The sequence below is a fragment of the Cucumis sativus genome, chromosome 3 (genome assembly GCF_000004075.3).
Source record: "Cucumis sativus cultivar 9930 chromosome 3, Cucumber_9930_V3, whole genome shotgun sequence".
NCBI lineage: Eukaryota > Viridiplantae > Streptophyta > Magnoliopsida > Cucurbitales > Cucurbitaceae > Cucumis > Cucumis sativus.
Genome location: NC_026657.2, coordinates 32,651,399 through 32,673,884, shown reverse-complemented (window position 1 = coordinate 32,673,884; position 22,486 = coordinate 32,651,399). Strand labels below are relative to the sequence as shown.

At 35.0% G+C, this 22,486-nt stretch overlaps 3 protein-coding genes across 4 annotated transcripts; 1 reads left to right on the top strand and 2 right to left on the bottom strand.

Moving 5' to 3' along the window:
* The first annotated feature begins 69 nt into the window (after positions 1-69).
* Positions 70-12,015, top strand: LOC101210251 (protein SEMI-ROLLED LEAF 2). 2 transcript variants are annotated; one of them, XM_031883529.1, is made up of 20 exons: positions 70-430; positions 654-970; positions 2,898-2,972; positions 3,876-3,991; positions 4,439-4,553; positions 4,648-4,776; positions 6,124-6,171; positions 6,426-6,604; positions 6,689-6,885; positions 6,958-7,250; positions 7,376-7,525; positions 7,619-8,044; positions 8,867-9,016; positions 9,554-9,629; positions 9,709-9,836; positions 10,033-10,233; positions 10,313-10,411; positions 10,501-10,623; positions 10,719-10,913; positions 11,352-11,685. In XM_031883529.1, the coding sequence occupies exons 2-20, from the start codon at positions 815-817 to the stop codon at positions 11,517-11,519; spliced, it is 3,024 nt and encodes a 1,007-aa protein (XP_031739389.1). In that variant the 5' UTR covers positions 70-430; positions 654-814; the 3' UTR covers positions 11,520-11,685. The 2 variants fall into 2 exon arrangements, with proteins under 2 accessions (XP_031739389.1, XP_031739390.1); XM_031883530.1 differs by having other exon boundaries at positions 73-430; positions 11,358-12,015.
* Positions 12,016-12,789: 774 nt separating this feature from the next.
* On the bottom strand, positions 12,790-16,758 carry LOC101214137 (probable glycosyltransferase STELLO2). Its single transcript, XM_004136570.3, has 3 exons — positions 14,712-16,758; positions 13,901-14,027; positions 12,790-13,629 (listed from the first exon to the last, which is right to left on the bottom strand). Exons 1-3 carry the CDS (start codon positions 16,403-16,405, stop codon positions 13,162-13,164), a joined length of 2,289 nt encoding a protein of 762 aa, XP_004136618.1. The 5' UTR covers positions 16,406-16,758; the 3' UTR covers positions 12,790-13,161.
* A 2,343-nt stretch (positions 16,759-19,101) lies between these two features.
* LOC101210000 (40S ribosomal protein S2-4) lies at positions 19,102-21,336 on the bottom strand. Its single transcript, XM_011653854.2, has 2 exons — positions 20,557-21,336; positions 19,102-19,547 (listed from the first exon to the last, which is right to left on the bottom strand). Exons 1-2 carry the CDS (start codon positions 21,202-21,204, stop codon positions 19,386-19,388), a joined length of 810 nt encoding a protein of 269 aa, XP_011652156.1. The 5' UTR covers positions 21,205-21,336; the 3' UTR covers positions 19,102-19,385.
* Positions 21,337-22,486: the final 1,150 nt, after the last annotated feature.

Genomic DNA, 22,486 nt, shown 5'->3' with positions numbered 1-22,486 from the left:
TGCACATAAATGATGATAGAGAAGATGACTTTTCTCACAAGGGTATGGTTTGAGTTTGACCTAAAAATTCTTCTTTTACAGATCATCATGTGCATTGGTCTCGCATGGCTTCCTTTAGAAGCCGGCACGTCCATATGTCATTCAACCAAAAACAAATACTTTAAAATGGATTTCCCTCTTTCGCCTTTAAACCGCCATCACAGCTCTCACCTGATCCAACGATGGCGATGCCTTCAGGATCAGCCATCCATGTATTGTGGACCCACAGACAACCTTGCCGTTGAAAAAGTTTCGGATTTTTTTTCTTGGGTTTTCAGTCATAATTGGCAGCCCGGAAGGAAACGGATAGTTTCATCATTTTTTCGATACGAAAATCGATTGGAGAGAGACACTGAGATTTTCGTGGTGAAATTAAACGCTGGAATTCCGGGTACGTTTTAATTTCTTCACATCTTTAAAGGGATTTCGGGTTCTGCTCTGTTCTTCTTTAGGACAAATAATCGTGGGTACTTTTTCTTAATCGAAAATTTGATCATAATCTTGTTAGTTTTTTATTTGGGGATGTGATTTTATCGATCTAGACTGAAGGGGTTTTGGCGTTTCGTTGCCTTGTTTGACTTTTGATGTAGTGACCGGAAATTTTCAATTTGTAGGCTGGGAAATTTGGCTTTGAAGTGGTGCATATTTGAGAGTTCTACCTTCTGTTTCCCTTCTTAGCCCTGGAATTTTAGTTTGTTCAGAAGGGAAAGAAAGGGCTATCTTGTGAGGGTTTGCCGGGTTTTTTTGCCATCCGTGTGATTGTACATATATTTGTATGTTTAAAATGAGTGTCATTTCGGGTGTGATTTCTCGGCAAGTATTGCCTGTATGTGGGAGTCTTTGTTTCTTCTGTCCGGCATTGAGGGCAAGGTCTAGGCAGCCTGTGAAGAGGTACAAGAAGCTTATTGCAGATATATTTCCTCGTAATCCGGTTAGTATTTTTTATGTTCATCGCATTTTAGTATTGAGCCAGCATTATTTTGGCATGTGTAGGAGTTTGAAAGTTGGCTTTTGCTCTGTTATGACTGATTTTTTTTTTTTCATGTTCCATTAATGGGGTTTGGGGGGTTTTTAGTGATGACAAATCATGGCGAGTTTTATATTTAAAGTTTGAAGTACAAATTGGTTGAAGTAAGATTTGTAATTGACATTGGTGCAACATTCATCTTCTTACTAAGTGACATGCTCGTGTTTCTGTTCTGTCCCTTCTAATGTGCTACTCGTACTTCTCATATATCTCTTTTGATTTTAGCTTACTGTCTACTGAACTGTCTATTATGTTTGACACTATAAAGCTATAGCTTTGATCGTTGTCTTTGCAACCTGGTGGTGTTGTTTGATCCTACAGTGTGGACCATACTGGGAAATAATTTAACACAATGACCCTTTTGGATTTCATTAACATGAAGAACTGTGACAACAGAAGGAAATTGAGTGACTTCCTGCTCCTAATCTCCTTAACCAAACTTTAATACTGTTCTTTCCATACATACGTTTCTCTATTTACCTCAGTCCCTCTCCCCCTTACAAACAAAGTCATCAGACTAACTTACTCACATCACTCGATCATTGTTGTTTCATACCACTCACTCTCTCAAAGGACATGTGGGTTTATAGAATTCTCCCTTTTTTTAAAAGGAGACAAACTTTTTTATTATTAATAAACTCAAAGTACAAGAGAGTTAGACATTGAGAATAATAGTGAAGCCTAGAAATGGGAGAGAGAGAGAGAGAGGATTATAGAATTCTCCCTTCCTCGTGCCAAGCACTCATGCTTTCTTCTACCTTCCATCCAAGCAGGTGCCGTTAAGCAATGTTGCAATCCCTTCCAAAATCTCATTATCATTGAAAAGGAGAGACAAATTAATTAGTCTCCGAATGTATGTGGGGACTTTTATAGATGGTGAAAGTGGAACTATCCGCTAAAGAAATTTGAAGAGATAGTTTTAAGAAAAAAGAAAAAGAAAGGGAAAAAAAAATACATTTGAAGAGATAGGGAGCAAGTCCTTCAGTATCGTTTGTGATGATGCAAGTTTGTGGATACCAATACCTTCAGAGGACCCCAAAGCATCTAGGCAATCCAATCTATACTTTTAGCACTCCAAATGAATTGCACTGTTAGTTTGTGGTGCTAATTTTTGAAATCCTTCAAACATCTGGAATTGATTAATAATAAATATTTATGGTATGTTTTGACTAACTCGCAAAGCAAAATTTTTAAGCTTTAGGAGTTGTTTAGTATCGTCAAGCTAAAATTAGATACTTGTATGCTTTCTTCCAGCAAGGTGGGGGATGAGAGTAGCTATCTCTTTTGGTTGGATGGTTGAAGTGGGAGAGGTTGTTCAAAGAATCACTCAGTCCTTCCTCTTGACCTATCCAAAATAGAGTCACCTTTATGGGTTGGGATTGAAAATCTAACTATTATTGGACAGGGAGTTAAAAGAATGGAATTCTCTTGTGTTCGTATTGAACTCAAAAGGTCTTAGGACTCCTGATATTCACCAGTGAAAGATTGATAATGATAGGAGAGAAGTTTTTACTATTTAGTTTCTCCTTGGTCCTCTCATGGAGGGGGCAATTGCTTTGTCCTCTGCACCTTTTATGATGAAAATTAAAATGATGTTAAGTCAACTTAGTGGTTGGGTCTTATGTGCCGTTTTTCTTTTACAGAAAAATTATTGATGTTAGTACATTTACTTCTTTTTTTTTTAATTAACAAGAAATCACTTTTCATTGTTTGGGTCTACGCGTGCTCATAGTTAATTCTTATTACTCAACAACCTCACATTGAATTGTTTCATCACTTTTTTTTTATATATCTTCTTAATTGACTGAAGATAATCCCAATATAATGTTAGGAAGAAGGACCGAATGATCGGAAGATAGGCAAATTATGTGAATATGCTGCTAAAAATCCTCTTCGAATTCCAAAGGTAAAATTGATGAAGCCTTAACATTGTGGTTTGCCTTATCATAATTTTATTTTTCTGTAGTGTTCATTCACTTATATTGTGGCTGGGGCATATAATTATACATCATCTGCAAGTTAGATGACATCGAGCTGGATAGTATTGTTCCCAAAGTATATTTGTATAACTGGTCTGCAACATCATTCTATTTTCAGCATAATTATTTTGTTTCTATCTTTTTGTTTATCTTCTTTACCTGCCTCCTGGACCTAAATATTCAAATTTACTTTGAAATGAGAATCTGTAGATGAATTAGTAGCAAAAACCTATAGTGCTTTAGTTAGCATTTGCCCAATTGTCTCACACGACCAATCTTCCAGAGGCTTCTTTAAGTTTGATTTCATTTTGGCACTCGTTCAGCCATCATGATTCTTATTGATTTAGAAAGTTTGATGATGGGATTCGGAAGCTGTATATGATTATTGAAATATCGTTGACAGTCCATCAATGATGATTGATTGGTATTCAGATCATTGGAGGAACTCTTTTGGGAACCCAGGTTGCATAGTTTTCCAGCTTAACTCTACAATCAGGTTGATGTTATATCTTCATTTCTCTTGCTTTGAATTAAGAGTTTAGCTGGAAAGTTCCTTTAGGGAAACATAATTCATCCTGGGGTTCTTATATTCTTTACCGTACCATGTCTCCTTTGTGCATGCGTGTGTAAAGCTATATCCAGTGTTCAAATTGTATTTTTATCATTTGTGTTGTTGTTTCTGCCTTGGGAAATTTTATTTAGATCATGTTTCATATTTTTTCCCTTTGGATGAAGTGTTTTATTCCAATAATTATCAATGACTAATTCGCATGCTAAATGCTTGATTATAGTTCTTGCACTAACTCTTAATCTTCAAATTCCATGACCAGATCACAACTTCCCTAGAGCAAAGGTGTTATAAAGAATTGAGGAATGAAAATTTTCAAGCCGTCAAAGTTGTCATGTCCATCTACAGAAAACTTCTGGTTTCATGTAAGGAGCAAATGTGAGTAAAACCATCTTTGTTTTCTTGATTTGCTTTCTGTACATCTGCACCTAATATCTACTTCTCTCATATCTAAGAGATAACGGCTTAGTTTGATCTACACAAAAATATTCAATGTATTCTACGTCAACATATATTTTTCTATTCTCTCTTACAGCACGAATGGACTTAACCACGTTTTCTAGTGCTTGGTTTTTGCTCCAGTCAATATTTTTAGATTTTGGGTTTGTGAGCACCTAGGAAAAAAGGAAATGAGGCAAAAAGGAATGGATTTATTGGATTTTGTATTTGAAGGATATCAGCTGCCCTCTAGTTAGTGGCAAGATGACGGCATTCTATGTTTCTTTATCAGAACTTTTCTGCCACCCATCCATAGAACAATGTAAAACTTAGTGTCTGTTCTAAACATAAATAATTGACTCAAACGGATGTGTGAACTACTTGTAGGCCTCTCTTTGCTAGTAGCTTAATAAGCATTATGCAAACTCTAATGGATCAAACACGGCAGAAGGAAATGCAAATTATAGGATGTCAGACTCTATTTAGTTTTGTGAATAGCCAGGTAAGTGAAAATTTAACTTTAATCCTCATTTTCGTATACTAGTGCAGGGTTTTGTAATGTTTACTGAATTAATATTGAATTTCTGATTGTCCAGAGTGATGGTACTTACATGTTTAACTTAGAAGCCTTTATTCCAAAACTGTGTCAAATAGCTCAAGACAGTGGAGACGATGAAGGGGCTGAAAATCTATGTTCAGCTGGCTTGCAAGGACTTTCTTCAATGGTATTCCTCTCAAATTCTACTTTTTACAACTACATTAAGATTGTCAAAGGGAACTAATACTTCAGTTCAGTGAAAAGAAAAAAAGAATAGTTCAGTGAAAAGAAAGAAGACAATATCCCAGTTGTGCTTTTTTTCTGCATTGTTTTTCTCTTTCTTTCCCTCATATTAAACAGAAGCATGGCTCATTGATAAAAAATCAACAAGAGAGAGGCTCAATAGTCTCCACTAGGTAATTATGGTAGAGATAGAGTAACTTTAAAATTATTTGGATAAAGGACACCAAGTGGAGGCTGCAAAAATTGATAACATTTCATACCTCCTTCAAATCTCTTTCAATTTGCTGGAAAGTTTTTCTACCTTTTGTTTGAAATTTATGATTTAGAAAGTAGCACTGCAAAAAGGTTTCCAAGGAAATTGTATTATAAATTTTCATAGTACTTTTTTTTGGAGCCGGTTGGAAATTTAATATGTTGAACAATGTGGAGAAAGGGCATTCATGAAATTGTAAAGTTTGGTCTCCTAAAGGATAGTGTAATTAATTTCATAAGAAGGTGAGGTTCCTTGTGAGAAACCTCCGAAGACTGGTGTAGAGTAGTTACGAGTTGATGTCAAACTTTCCCATCTTCAACGTGACTGATTTTCAGGATTATACAAATTGGTTTTGGTTGGCATCCTAAAACAGCAGATGGGTTATTTTTTCGAGAAGGGATTTTATGTACTGCACTGTTTTGGTTCCCATGACTCTACTTTCTGTTGTCAAACGAAGTCCTATTTTATGGTTTCTGGATGCTCTCTCAGTCTCTCCTCATGGGATCTATATTTCTTTCTTTCTTTTTTAAAATATAAACCATCGATTCTGTTTGCTCTGAATCCTTTGGGAGTGAGGGGAGATTCCTTAAGAAAGATGTTTCTTCTCTATCGTATCGTGCATTTAGATTGAAAGGATTAAGAAGATTTTGAGAATACACTGTTTAATGAGATAATGTGTGGAGCGGTTGTGCATTTCAATGGCTCCTGTGTGTATTTCGATAGATTTTCCCCTCATTTTTGTTGCAGATTCCTTTTATTGATTAGTAGCAATTGGAGCTTTTACTAGTAATAATTATCTATTTCCCTCATTTTTTCCTCTCTTGGTGTTCCACATTTCCTGTGTGATGCTAAAGACACTCTTTCTTTCATTCTGGCGTCTTATCACAATGATGATAATAAACCAATAAAAAAGTACTCTTGAACTTGCAGAGAGATTACAGGTTGATTTGTTTATAATCTTTTCATTCATGAAGTATATTCCAATTTCCGTAAAATGTGCTGCTTTTCAGAACTAATTTGGTTTATGCATTCTTCTAGGTATGGTTTATGGGTGAATACTCTCATATTTCTACCGAATTTGATAATGTAAGTTGATTCAGAAATTCTGGACTGATCTGGATTTTGTTATCTCAAGTACTGTTTAGTATTCTATTATTATATTTTCGTCAATCCATTACCCATGTTCCTATTTTTAATTATCAATTCAAGCAATCAATCTCTTCGTTCATATCTTGCACATCAACCCTACCTTTGACAGAAAGACTAACATTATTTCTAGTGACTAGCATTAGCCTTGCTCACAATTTGAGCTTGTTTTGTCATGTGATCTTTCTTTACAGATTGTTTCGGTGGTCCTGGAAAACTATGGGGCTCCTGGAAATAAATCAAACTCAAATGACCGATGGGTGCAAGAAGTGCAACGGGAGGAGGGCCACATCTCTTCATCATCAGTTGTCACGATGAACACACCATCTTGGAGGGAAATCGTGACTGAAAGAGGTGAAGTGAACTTGACAGGGTAATCATGTGACTCTGATTAGGTTCCCATGCTGTAATCTTGAGATATATGTTTCATTATGAATTAACTATCTTTGCTTGATAGGGAGAATGTCCAAAACCCCTGCTTTTGGTCTAGGGTTTGCCTACACAACATGGCCAAACTTGCCAAAGAAGCTACAACCATGAGGCGTATTTTAGAATCTTTGTTTCGTTACTTTGATAATGAAAATCTATGGTCTACTAAACATGGTATTGCTGCTCCAGTTCTGAAGGATTTGCAGTTCTTAATGGACAAATCTGGTATGTTCTCAGTCCTGTCCTCATGTTTCCTAGTGAATTTTGGTTGATTGACTGTGCTTTTTTCTTTTACAGGTCAAAATACCCATGTTTTGCTATCCATATTGATTAAACATCTTGACCATAAAAATGTTCTGAAGCTGCCTAACATGCAGCTGGACATTGTTGCTGTGACTACTGCTCTTGCCCAAGAAGCAAAGGCTGAACCTTCTATTGCAGTAATTAGTGCAGTGAGTGACTGCTTGAGGCATTTGAGGAAGAGCATACACTGCGCACTTGATGATGCAAATTTAGGGGATGATGTGAAGAATTGGAATAAAAGCTTAAATCAGGCAGTAGATCAGTGTCTGGTACAGCTAATATATAAGGTGATGAGAATGCTGTTCTACTTTCAGGATGCATTTCTAATTCCGTTGGAAATTTGAATTGTTTACTTTCATTATTGTTGTGCTATTTATAGAACTTAAATGGTTAACTAAGCACTGGATAGCAGGTTGGAGAACCTGGGCCAGTTCTTGATGCTATGGCTGTGATGATGGAGAGCCTTTCTACCATTGCCGTCATCTCCAGAACTACAATTTCTGCTGTTTATCGTGCTGCTCAAATTGTTGCCTCCTTGCCTAATTTATCATATCAAAATAAGGCAAGCAACGTTCATCTGCTTTTGAGTCTGATTGATTCTCTACTGCAAAGTTTAACCTTTTGATTTTAATAAATTCAGTGTTTTATGGCTTAGGCATTCCCTGAGGCCTTGTTTTATCAGTTATTACTGGCTATGGTCCACCCAGATCATGAAACACGAGTTGCAGCTCATCGTATATTTTCAGTTGTCCTTGTGCCATCTTCTGTTTGTCCTCGTCCATGCTCTTCAGATCTTGAGTCAATCACACCATCTGACCTTCCTAGGACACTCACAAGAGCCGTGTCTGTTTTTTCTTCTTCAGCTGCCCTTTTTCAGAAGCTGAGAAATGAAAAAGCCTCCTCACTGGAGAATGGTCTTCCAGATATGAAAGATAGCTCTCTTCTTGATGGTGAACAGGAAAGTGTAAACAATGGTATGCTAAGTAGGTTGAAGTCGTCCTACAGTCGGGCTTATAGCATAAGAAGTTCTGGACCTTTGAGAACTGATGCAACTACTACGGATGGCTTGAGCAAAGAACCAGTAAGTTTTGTGAATATTATTCCATTTTAAGTATTTTATTGGCGATAGTTTTATTTAGTGTATAAAAGCAAACACAGTCACTAAATTAGGCATTGGGAAATACTGATTAGTATGTGGCATGCATTTTGTTACTTTTGTTCCCTGCAAATAGATGTGATATCATATGGGTTAAAGTAGCTCATCGTTAAAGTTTGCTTGTCATTGTTATACTACTTGATGTTTCTTATTCCCAAAAACGAAAAAGAAAAGAAAGGAGAAAAGATGATTGGATATGTGCGCATGGGTCTTGTAGATTGAGATGTAAACACAATAGTGAAATAAAATATAGTTCAGTCTTTTTTTATTTTCTTTATGGTAACAAGGGTACTTGCTTTTATGATTAAGAATGTAATATGCATTTGGTTAGGGTTTACTATGAAATAGACTGTTCAAATATTTATTGAATAAAATTGTGTATTAAAGTCCCAAAGTATATTCTGGATGTAACACCCACACACACACACTCCTTGCTAGATTCTCAAGGAAGTAGTAGTCAAGTTCCTACATTTCAATGTCTTTAGCAGTATTCAAGTTTTTCTGGAAATGTCTATGCAATGTAATTGACTTTTGCTAATATGTTTTACCTAGATTGCCAACTTAACCTTTTTATTTAAGTGAGGCACAAGTATGTCATGCAAGTAGAAGAGACCTCAATCTGCGTTAGAATGACTGTCAATGTTATCAAGTTTGGATAATTTCTCTTCTTTTGCTTGTCTTCAGGTTTTGGTAACCGATTTTACTTACTTTTTCCTTCTCTTTTTTCTTTGCTTTATCAAATTTCAGGAAACTTATTCTCTTCGACTCAGTAGCCGCCAAATCACACTTTTGCTCTCATCAATTTTTGTACAATCCATATCTTCCGCCAATTTACCAGAAAATTATGAAGGAATTGCCCATACGTACAGCTTGATCCTGCTGTTTTCTCGAGCTAAGGTAATTGTATTACTAGGTGGAATACAATACTTTTCAGAACAGATGGGTTGCTTTTTTCTTTTGCTTGGGGTGCGAACTACCATTACGTTTTAGTTGAAAATTTCATTTTCTTGGGTAGTAATGCTCCCAAGAGTTTTCTTTATCTTGAAAAAGGCAGTTTTTGCTTTCCTTGTTTTTCAAAAAAAAAAAAAAAAAAAACCTGAATGAGATTCATCCACAGGATTCTTTTCCCATCAGAAAATGGGTGGCCAATGTAGGAGACTCTTAATCATTGGAAAAATAATAAAAATGATTTATATTACTCTTTTGTGGCAATTAGTCCAATGATAACATTTTTTGAGATTGGTCATCAAACAGTTTAGATGAACACTTTTACGATTTTGAATGTTATGTCGTTGAAGTCCTCCAGCACCAGAAAGATATAGCACCTAGAAGGACTTTACTATATATGAAACTTGGAAATATTTACTATCCCTTCGAATTATTTATTCCTTCTTTTCTCTAATATCAAGGTATATGGTTCTTTCTGTTGTGCAGAACTCAAGTCATGAGGTCCTAGTACGAAGTTTTCAGTTAGCATTTTCATTGCGAGACATTTCTCTCGGTAAAAAAGGTGAAGTTTTAAAACATTAGCTCAAATTCGGTCTTCAATCCAATTTCAACTCAGGCTACATCTTGTACTCTAATTCCAGGATCACTGCCACCATCGCGCTGTAGATCCCTATTTACTCTAGCCACATCAATGATCCTCTTTTCATCCAAAGCTTTTAATATCCTTCCTCTTGTTGACCGAACAAAGGCTATATTTGTGAGCAGAATGGTATGTTCCCCATTTTCTTATTGTTAAAAGAACTTTAGTAATCTGAGGTTCCAAATTCCTGTAATGGTTGTTTGTTTCCCATTTATGCATCTGATTCTGTCTCTTAGAGCAACCATTACCTTCCAAATTAAGTCTCTGTCTATATCTGAAGCTGCTGTAGTAATTTCAATTATAAATTGTTTCTGAATCTGTTTAGGCTGATCCCTTCCTACGACTGGTTGACGACTGCAAGTTACAAGCTGTTACCATACAGTCTGACATAAAGACTAGTCCATATGGATCAGAGGAAGATGACGATTTGGCCTCAAAGTTTCTTTCTGAAGTGGAGATAACCGAAGATCAAACTAGGGAATCCGTTGTTACTGAGATTTTAAAGAGCTTGGATATACTTTCAGACGTAAAGCACTAGAAAAACCATATCTGGATTGGTTCATTTTATTGTTTATTAGTAACAAAATCTCACCTTTATGGTCCAGGCTGAATTCTCCAGCATAAAGGAGCAACTTCTCAGCGAGTTCTTACCTGATGATATGTGTCCTCTCGGAAACCAGCTTTCAGATAAAACTTCGAATAAAGTATGTCAGGCTATACTCAAAACTCTAATAAAGCCAAACTAAATGTAACCTAACTTTTCCCTAATTCGTGTTCTTCCTCTTCTTCGCAGTCTGCTCATTTTTTTAACATTGATGAGGAATCTTTTGCCGATTCGATAGAAAGCCAAACTAAAGATAATCAAGAGTTGCATTTTGTGATTCCCCTTTTGAGTGTGAATCAGTTTCTTGAATCAGTATGTCAGCAACTTCAAGCTCTCATTATTCGATGTAGATGCCAAAATTAGAAAATTTCAATGGTAGCTTACTCTGTCACGTTTCATCTAATCAGGTACTTGAAACGACTCATCAAGTTGGAAGAATCTCCATCTCTACCACAACTGATGTGGTGCCTCCTTTCAAGGAAATGGCTCAACATTGTGAGCTACTTCTGATGGGAAAGCAGCAGAAGATGTCATCTTTGATGTGTTCCCAACAGAAGCAGGAGACGGTTATGCTCGTATCTCTGCAAAACCAAGAAAATGAGGTAAACCCAAGACACGAACCTAATTATGTGTCAATACTGGATCATATGTGAAAACTGTTTGCTGGGATATAAACTATAGCTATTCCACATGTAGAAATTCTGCTTCATATATTTTAGCTTAGGATTACATTCCACCACGATTGATCCAAGTCAATGATTGGAGAAATCATAAGAGTTGAGAAACGGGAAAAAGAAACAATAATGGGAGGGATGAAATAAGAGAGACGAGGATATGGGAGCAAATATCAAAACCAAAATGCACGACAGAAAATGGAAATATGAAAGTCAAATTTACTTATCCTGAAGTTCTATGAGTAATTTTTTTTTTTCAGTTAGAGTTGATATAATATTAAATTTGCCTTTTAGCAGCAAATGTGAATAGTTTCTTGATTTATATTGTCAGGATGTACTTTACAAACTTCTAATATATTCCTGAAGTTGCAGGTTGGCAATCCATTCATTGAACACTTCACAGCTAACTCACATCGACCTCCCCTCGGACAGATTGTGACGCCGTGTGTGACTGAATATCAGTGTCAAACACACTCGTTCAGATTACCAGCTTCTAGTCCATATGACAACTTTCTCAAAGCTGCAGGTTGTTGATTCCAGTAAAGTATCCCATGCTCTTTCAGATGGAACAGAAGTATTAGGAACTCGAGCCATCGATTTCAACAAGCGAGATGACTCGGCAACCGGAGTACATTTTGTAAGTAGCTACAACAAGAGAAGGAAAAAAAAAAAAAAGATGAGCTTCAATCTTTGTTGTTGTCAGTCAAGTTTGCGGGTCCAAAATCTTCAATTCTTTCATTCTTTTTCTTTTTTTTCTTTCTATTCATATATATTTACTCCTGGAGGAAGACTTGTTATTTTGCTCCCTTCTCTAGATGATTAAATGTTATTTTTTTTTTTTTGGGGGGGGGGGGGGGGTGGGGGGAGGGGGGCTTCCATCTTAATTTTAATTGATTGTATATTTTATTTTCTCGATTGTTGTATTCATACACTATACTAGTGATCAAGTTATGCTGTGAAAAAGTATAACCTTATTACAGGAAAAAACTAGAGGTATATTATATTCAGTGAAGCCATTTCTTTTTTCTAAGTCATGTACTTGTGGATTTTCATAACATTAAATCTTAATTTATTATTATTATTATTATTTCAATCTCAACAATGTATTTTTAGACATGGACTTACGAAAACTATTATGATATATGGTTGCCTAAAATATTGTTTAACCTATTTGAAATCATTAAGAAAAGCAACTAAGGGTGATATTATTAGGGATTGAGGGGATAAGAGTAACATTCTGAAATAGACTAGAATTTTCCATTATACTTGGGTCGAATTTCAATTTGGACTTAGTCTTATATAAATTTGACCAAGTCAAATTGCACCATGACATATATTTTTTCTTTTAAAAGATGTTTTGTTTTTTATTTTTTCTTTTAAAGAAATCTTTGTTTTTTAATATGTATGTGTGGAGTTATGACAACATATTGGACTTTGGAGGGAAGGGAAGAGAAAAATGAACCTTGTCAAAAAATATGTAAATTTCTGAAGTTGTAGTTTAGTTGTTTATAACACGGTGCTGTGAAGAATGTGAGTCAAAAGAAGAGTTGATAATCCCCACCACATCCAACTCAACTTAGTGAACTGAATTAGATGCGTTCAAAAAACTTAAATCAACTCAATCCATCTTGTATATTTTGAGTTAGTTTATAAATTGATTTAGGTTATCAATGAATGTAAAGAGAGTACTATGACTTTGTATATGTTGGTTATGAAGAACATATAAATTAATGAATTCGCGTTATACCTGTCATAATGAATTGTACTGATCTCATTAAATAACTTTTCCAAATGAGGAAGAGCAGAAAAAAAATTATATTTTATTCATTTTTCTTAAAAAATGAAAAACAATAAACAAGGAATGAAAGCAATACAAAGCAAACTGAAACCTATCTGCATCAATGTGCAACCAATATAATTTCCTGTTCATATACTTGTGGAACAAAAGAACTAGTTGAATACAATTTCTTTCTTACAACAAATGGTGAGAACACACAAAACTCTACAAAAAAGTGTTGGGGAGGGGGGATGGTCAATTAAATGAATTTTCCTTCACTCTCAACCAAAAAAGAGAAGAAAAATAGCAGTTTGGTATAACAGTTTGCTTAGTATACATGGTTTCCCCCAAATCCCAAGGTATCAATCGAAGTCTCTTTTCCTTTTTTCTCTTATCCTCTCAAACTAACTCAGCTAGAAGTGGATCACCTTCTGCCATTATTCTGACCAACTTAATGAAATCTTGTTCACTTGACACATTCCATGGATGAACAGCAGGAACATGAGCAGAATAAATAGTTGATGAATTTGTAGCAGGTGGTTTTTCTCGGTAGTTCATTGTACTCAATACCGGATCAAAGTTTTGGACCGAATCCATTGCCGTAAAGAACAAGGGAATTGCAACCTTGTGATGGATTTCTAGATCACCCACTAAACCATGAAGATCAAGAAAATCCGAAACGAAGCGCCGAGGAATGTAAAAGACCTCGGAACTGCATATTGTGAGGCTGTTTTCACTTGCTACAGATTGCTTATGACTCACTTGGAAATGAACCGGCATCATGCTGACTATCTTCTTTACCATATTTGATTGTTTCGTAAACCAATCTGAGCTTTCAGCTGAGACAGTAGTCCAAGATTTGGGTACCTGATTTCATTGGACATAATGAGAGACTAGAGAGAACTTTTAAAGGTTTCGGATTTTGAAGTCAGCCAATTTCACTAGATCAACAAGCACTCAAGCAGTTAAAATATTTTCTTTCGTATGTTAAAAGATATTTTCTCCTGATTTTTTTCCTATTTTCTACTAATTTACCACAAAAAATTTCAACCTTGAGAAAGAGAATTAGTTAGTGTACTGTTGTCTTGAGACAAAAATTGAAAATAAAGAACACTAGCTAAGCTAGCTCAAGTGGTACCTTATCAGTTATCCAGAGTTTCGATTTGTCAGCCTGTAGCAAATTCCAGTAGTTAAGAATTGTATCATCTTGGAGGAATAAAAATCCTTCTGCACCACTGTATGTATCGAAAACTTTGGGGAGGTATCTATGAATATATTTAACAACATATTTAGAAGATATTAATTCGAAAGCTTAATCAACAGGAGAGAGAAGCTAGCAGAAGACTATTCGAGAATGCAGATTGAAACAAAAAGCATTCTCATTCTATGACTGCCAACATTCCAAGTTTGCAACAATAATAATTGTAAATTTGTGTAGAGATGATTCTCAATTGAAATTTTGTAATTGGCAACAAAAACTTGTTTCAATATAAACAGTTCCAACCAAGTAAAAAATAAAGGTACTGACAACTTTTACCACGAGTTTAAGATCATTTGTACACATAGTGAAATTGAATGCAATCTAACAACCTATTTCTGAACTTGGAACGTCAAGCTAAAATGAGGTAAATTTTCAATGTTATCATATTCGAAGAACACTAATGATCACATCAACTTGCATCAAAGATGTATTATCAACCTTGAGATCAGAATTACTCCACCCCACACACATATATATATTCTAGGCAGCATGAGAAAGAGACGCTATTTTATAGAAGAAAATGAGAAGAATTAATGGCAAAAATGAATGGAGTTCTGTTCTACAAGGCTACACACAGAAAAGAGAACTCAAAATGTAATCTATCTACCATACTAGAATTTGCATAGGCATCATTCACCAATCAAACTAACAGAAAATTTTCAATCGTGTTCTTGAGAAAGTGACTTACTTGTACGCATGGTCCAATCTGCCTTCTTCCACCACAAGATCTGCATTCTTGGTCTCTGAAAGAATTATCACCGTCTTGAATATTCGCCCATATAGCAACCTCCACTCCAGGGCAGTTCGTTCAACAGGGCTATTACAAAACATGATCAGTACAACATTTCCAAAAAACTTTCTCCATCTGATCAAGTTCCCTATTTCATAACTTACTGTCCCTGTTTCTTCAACCCCAAGATGTATGGACGGTAATTTCTGTGGAACAAACTCCTTCCGATCCCCATCGCCAATAGTTGCTCGTGGACGATCCAATTCCAGAGACATTAGCCTTGGCTGCTGGTACCCAACAGCAATTAAATCTTGCAGCCAAGCTGCTGTAAATTTAACATCCTTCTCAGTCCAAAACCCTTCCTCTGCCATTACAAAGCTCAATTCCAAAATCTTTTCAAACAGCCTATGTTTACTTGATCTCCATGAATTCAAAAATTTAACTAGACGACCCACATTCACATGTAGATCTCTTTCTTCTGAAAATGGGTATGCTTCAATCTTATCGTATCGGTGAATGGTTGGAGGATAAACTACAACATAACCACCAATTTCCCACAGGAGCCTCTGACCCCAATATCCTCTCAAGACATCAGATGCCATTGTGCTAATGGAAACAGGAAGCATTAAAGCCCAGAAGGCTGAGGTGTGATAAAGCGTATTGAAGGAGTTAATAGGAACCATCATACCCTGTGGCAATGCCACTTTAGGAGCACGTTCATCAAATCTAATATCAAAAGCTTCCAGTCCAGATTTTCGAGTGAAGTAAAACACTGAATCGACATCAGGAAGACCATTGGAAATTCCCTGTTGAATGAACTGCTTTCCCCCAAAAATTTCAGTATAAAATTCTTCATGAGCAAGTTCACCTACGTTTTCCAGTGGCAATCCCCTAGGCCACACTGATCTTTGCCCAAAATGAATATAAGGATTAACAACAGTTCTATTAGGATTTTCATGGCTATACTGTAATATGATCTCTTGCCTCGCTCCTTCTCCCACCAATTGTACGTCAAAATGTTTGCCTAAATCTCCATCAATCACCTCCCCCCGATCATCCACATCAAATATCTTCTTCGCACCATGTTGAATTGCAAACAGATACCCAACAGTTTTCCTCACGAAAGAATCATACGGAAGGTACTCAACCACACGAAACCCTAATTTAGACTGTTCATCTAAGGAAAGATAAATCGCACCTTTAAGGGCCCAATCTGCCGGCGTCAATGAATTACCTATCGCCAAAACCTGCCAACCCTTCATTTTCACAAGCTTCCGCAGTGAATCACTGGGATAATTAGACACCGAGACAACGATCCATTGCTCAGAGCGAAATTCCGGATATAGATTAGAACTAGCCGGGATCGACGCGATCGAATTCCAATCGATTTTAGGGAATTGAATCTTCTCCAAAGCCGCCGTCTGCGATTGAAAGCAGAGAAGGGCGGCACTATCCCCGACATTCCGGAGGAAGAAAAGGGCAGCAACAGTAACAATCAGGAGCAAAATCGTCACTACTCTGTAGACATTGTCGGATAACCAAGTGGAGAAATCAAGGCTTTTAGACTCAGAAAAACGATGGGAATGAAGAGTAGGCAAAGTTCTGATCTGGGTTTTGGGAGATTTAGGCGTTGAACGTTCTTGGACCAACATTGGATCCGAGAAATTGAGAACCCCAGCTACAGAGTACTCTGTTCTTCACAGATTATCAGAGAACTCTACAATGACTTTCGTGGATTGAAAAGTGAGTTGTAGGTGGAAATTGGAGATCCAGAAATGGTTTCTTCTTCTTCTCAGTTCATCAGAAAGGAAAGTGATCGTAGAAGATTTGATTGTTGCTGATCGGAGGTGAATCTGTAATGGAAATTGGTTGTATTCTGAAGAAAGCAGTGGTTGCCGACAAGCAAATTGCAGGTTTCTTCAACTTCAATTCTAACAACTCTCTCTGCTTTCTAGTTTGGTGAGAAGGGACTCTCAAGTCTCTTCACACTCTACTTTCAGTCCTCATCTTTTATTTTCAAACAAATAAGGGACTAAGTTGCAATTTCTTCTTTTCACTTAACCACTACTTTTCAAAATCTTTTACCTCCTCTCCTCATTTTTTTACTATCGAGTAGAGTCGAATATTTGACTTTAATGTCGATGATAGAAATGATAGAAATAGATTCAATTTTTTTACAAAGTAAAAAATGACATGACCCAATCTTAGAACTCATTTTTAAACAATTTTCATCTCCACTAAATTGGATAACTAATCAAAAGGTAAAGAGAATCATGGATGAAAAGAAGACACTATCACAAATACACAAATAGTTACCCTTCTTGCTATATTATTGGCATACTATTTATTGGAAATCTTGAATTTGTTAAGTTGAAAATAGTAGAGTTTTCAAAATAGATACAAATGACTTGGAAGAGAGTCAAGGAATAGTTTTATAGACTCCTGAGATTTAATTAAATTATAAAAATATATACTAATTTTTTTAATGAAAGATTAGAAACAAAAAGTAAAGTTATAAGTTCGAATATGAAAGAATATAAAAACTAAATATAAAAACCAATTAAGTCTTTAAAATTATATTATCCATAAATAAACTAAATATGGACTAATTTGCTATTATGTCTCAATTACATAAGCTAATATATAATTTGACAAAAAGAAAATGTGAAGTTGTCTTTGTATTGTGTAAAGTTATAGTTGAAAATGATATCTATTTAATTTTTGAACTACGATTTCATTTTAGTTTTAATTGTTATTATTACTTCAAAAGAAATAGTTTGGTTTTAATTTGTCTTTTTTATGAAAAAGACATCTTAATTAGAATCATTTATGATCATTTGGCATTATGTGATCATAGAAAATAAAAAAAAGAAACAAAATTAAGAATGCTGGATTATTTTCTAAAATTTACAAAATTAAGTATTCTAGTTAACCTTCTTTCACTATACATACAAAATAATTAGATTGAAAGATTAGGATTAAAATGAGTTCAAGACGAAATAATTTTAAATCTAAACATTATTATCTTTTGAATGAATAAGTTGGTCAGCATATTTATTATATACACCTTATATGGTTGTTCTCTATCCATGTGGGACTTGCCTCAAAATGCAACTTTTTATATATTTTAGATTTGTTTTTTGGTTCTCTAGCTTTTGTCCACCAACTAATTATATCAATTTTCAATTAACATTCCTAACTCCAAATTCAATGCATATTAAGATATCATATCTTAAGTTGAGTTATTTTTCTTGTTTATATCAATTTAATACTTGAGCTTACCAAAAGTCTAAACTTTTAAAGATGAGTTTATAGATTGGATGTACTAATTCTAGTTAAATTACTATTATTGTAACTGAATGGAGGGAAAGATTTATATACAGTGCAACTGTAATAATTTATCCCTTTCAACATCGATATCGGAGTTATGGGGTGAATGGAACATTGGTAGGGATTGGTTGGGGACATCCTTTGGGAGAAGAGAAGTATTGAGTTTGTTTGTGTTGGAAGTGAGAAAGATTTGGAGGGCCAAAGGGACAAAAGGGCAAAGGAAGGAGAGGTTGGGAAGTCATTGTCATGAGAGGGTCACTCAAACTTAATCAATAAGTTTACTTTACTTTACCTCTATCACTTGTGAGTCATTCTTTACAACAAACTTCCCTTCTCTTTTAAGAAAACATTTAAAAATCACAATAATAATCACAATAGTAAGTATTATTTATAACTCTTATTAATTAGTTTTTGCTATTTCGGTTTAGATAGAAAAATCATACCTCTAAACTTTAGAAGGTTTATTTTATAAAAATTTACCCATGAAAAGGTTATTTTCCAATAAAATGAGATGAAAATTAAGGCAGTGGCTAACACGTAAGATTAAAATTTGTCATTTAAGAAACATCCTTTGAAGTATATATATCAAAGTTTAGTACACGTAAACATGATTTACAAATTCGAAAGTCCTGATTGACATACAATACCTCCTGAAGGTTAACAGTTCAAGGATATTTGGCATAATTAACATAAAGATAAATTCTTAGGTTAGTTTACAAAGTTTTATGATTGTATTTATTTAAGCATAAAAAAAAAAAAAAAAAAAGCTACTGGACTCTTTAGTTTATCTCTGATACCTATCTAGCCTTCCATTTTAATTCATTTTATTTAAAAAAAAACTATATATATAGTTAATGGCACGCCCTAAAACCCTACAATTTCCAAATAACATATATAGTTAATACATGATAATCCACCTTCCTAATTTTAGTTCAACACCAAAAAATGCATCATTAGGTTAAAACTTGATAATCTCCCTTCCTAATTTTCAACCACATCATTTATGTAATCTCAGTTGTTGGCAACCAAAACTCACAAAACCATATGTGGGCAAAAAAATGAAATTCCTGCGAAGACAGTAATAACAAGTAAAAAAAAAAATCTATTCGCCATCAAAAGGTGGTAAATAAATTACAGTCAAAATTCAAAATTTGTGAAAAATAAAAGGTAAAACAAAACTATTGTTCTTTGAAGTAACACAACTCAACCAGAGAACAAATGATATGGGACCTTTTTCATACAAGAAACCATCAACATATTCCCATAATTGAAAGAAGAGAAGGAAGAAGATATTAACCAAGTTCAAGCAGTAACCCTGTCAGGATCTTCCAACAACAATGCCTTCACTGTGGGTTTCGCCAACAAATCTGTGTGTTCTTGGAATGGGGATTTTGTGAAGCGTGTCTCCCTCCAAAATTCAGGTGTTAAGAAGCCGTATGTTCTCAGAAGACAGTCAAATGTTGCCTGAAATGGCAATAAAGAGGAAGAAATTAGACCCACATGATATCATATACGACTTGATAGACAAAAAACGCTCTTATTAACAACAAGAAAATAGCCACAGATCAATATGAATTGACGCCACAAAATCAAGAAGGGTTTTCTTAGCTGGAACAGAACTTCACTGTTGTGGAGCAACCAAAAATGGCACAACATGGTGTGATAGTTAATAATTCAAGAGCAACAACATGCAGCCAGACAACGTTACTTTATAAAAGGTTTCAAATGACCCTTTCTCGAACTGAAATCTAACAACCCATCTAATTTGAAATTCAACATCAAATGATTAAGGATAAAATAGTCCCCAAACTTCATATGCAGTCCCTACGATAGGGACCCATTTATCAAACTATAAGGACTAATTATGAAGGTTCATCAAACCAAAAGGACCAAATTCTAACTTTTAAGATCATAGGTGAAATTCTAACTTTCTTCCACCCATAAGGAACATACTAGCAATTTGACCAAAAATAATAAAGCCCCTAACTCATTTTTCTTCTAAATTTTGTTTTGGTCTCAATTCTCCGGACAATAAATATTAATCATCTTAAAGCAGGATATTTGAGCTATACACAATGTAACAATGAATGCAACACAGCATAATAATGCAAGTCCATAGAAACATTTCAGTGATGTTGGACAACTTTTGAGGTAGAAAACAGCAAACACTATATCAAAACTTGGTCCACTCCTTCAATTAGCATGCTTTTAAATCAGTGAAAACTACTCGAGAACATGTTACAGAATTAAATTAGACTATCTGAACTGAAAACAAATCAAATACTTAAAATTACACTATCTAAGGCTCAATTCCATCCTGATCAAGCTTTCAAAACGAACAGGCTAAGAAAGATTTAGTGATTAACTAATTGATACCATTCATAATGATGAAGTGAAACCAATATATTATTAGTAGAACAAAGCAAAAATATAAACTAAAGAGTACAGGGCAACCATTAAAGTTGTGTCAAACCTTAACAAAGTTTCCGAGAGTTTTGGTCGATCCTCTAGAAGATGTAAACACATCCTCAATCCCAGCGAACTGCAAGACCTTCTTGGGCACTCTAGCCGCCACAATCCCAGCACCTCGCGGCGCCGGAACCATCCGGACGGTAACGGACCCACATTTTCCAGTAACTTTACACGGCACCGTATGGGGCTTACCAATCTTGTTACCCCAATACCCTCTTCTCACGGGAATCACAGACAACTTAGCCAAAATAATCGAACCACGAATCGCTGTAGCAACTTCTTTACTACACTTGACTCCCAAACCCACATGGCCATTACCATCGCCGACGACGACGAACGCCTTGAAACGGGTCCTCTGTCCGGCACGAGTCTGCTTCTGGACTGGCATAATCTTCATAACCTCGTCCTTGAGGCTAGGACCAATAAGGGTATCAACGATCTGATGTTCCTTAATGGGGAGAGAATGGAGATAGATCTGCTCCAAAGATTGGATCTTTCCCTCTTTCACGAGGCGCCCTAGCTTAGTGACTGGAACCCATTTCTCTTCTTCGTCTCGTCGACCGGCTCGGCGGCGACCTCCACGTCCGCGGTCACCTCCGCCACGGCCTCTGCCGCCAAATCCTCGTCCAAATCCGCCGCGCTCCGCCATTTTCAGGTAAATGGGAAGAAAGAGGAAGGAAATGTGAGGCGTTGGACAGGAATTTGCGATGGATGACGGAATGAGGAACTTATATGAGGAGGAGATTTGTAAAGGAAGGGAAGCTAGGGTTTTCAGAAATCTAGGGTTTTGGATTGGACGGACTTTGGTGGGCCGGAGTTCTAATTTGTACCCGGCAAATATTTTTAGATGATTTTCTTGAGGTGGACAACGATTTGAGAAATAATAATCAACCATATAGCAACATTTAAAAAAAATTGTAAATATAGTAATTGTAAATATAGTAAAACTATTGCTGATAGACTTGTATCACTGATAGACTCGTATGATTTATCGGTGATATACCAATTTTTATAACATTGTCTATCAGTGATAGACTCTATCATTTATAGAATTTAACAAATTTTGCTATATTTGTAATTTTTTAAAAATGTTGTTATATACTTAATTATTTTGTATTTAATTGATAAGTTTGCAACTATCCCTTTTGAAATTACTTTTTTATGGCTATATTTAAAAATATAAGAAAATAAATCTAAAATATTTATAAAATATATCGTCAATTTACGTTAGACATTAATATATCATGTTCTATTATAAATATTTTTGTTATATTTACATATGTTTTTGTAAGTTTTATCTTTTAAAATAATTTGTTTTTTTTATTTTAATTTTGCTATCGATACCATTTTATAGGTTAAAAATCGCTTTTGGTCCCTAAATATTGATCTGTAATGATCTAGTCTATAAACCAAAAAATAAATACCCTTTATTTGTTATTAATCAAATTTCAAATTTTATGGACTAAATTGTTATTTCTACGAAAATTTACAAACTGAAAGTGAATTTTAACTTTTTTTAACCTTTGAAACGTGTTCTTTTGAACTTCTTTTTTAGTTGGTCGATTGTTTTTTTTTTTTTTTTTCTCTCTATTTTTTGTAGACTATGAGATCTCTTTACCAATCTAATACTTTTACAAAACAAAAACAACAACAATAAGTACATAGAATAACACTAATGTGATATATAGTGTTTTATTCATACTCTTTGTTTGGTATACGATCCATATGCTCGTTTTTCTTTTACGGTTTGATACGCTAATTTGAACCTAACTTAGTCAATAAAACATCAATTATAATCTCAAATATCAAAAGTTCAATCTTTGTTTATGGGACAGTTGACATGGAAATAAAATTGAGTATTATGGATGAAATGGATTGCAAAATATATAATTAATTTAATAACTTCTTTTTCCTAACATCGTAAGAAGTAT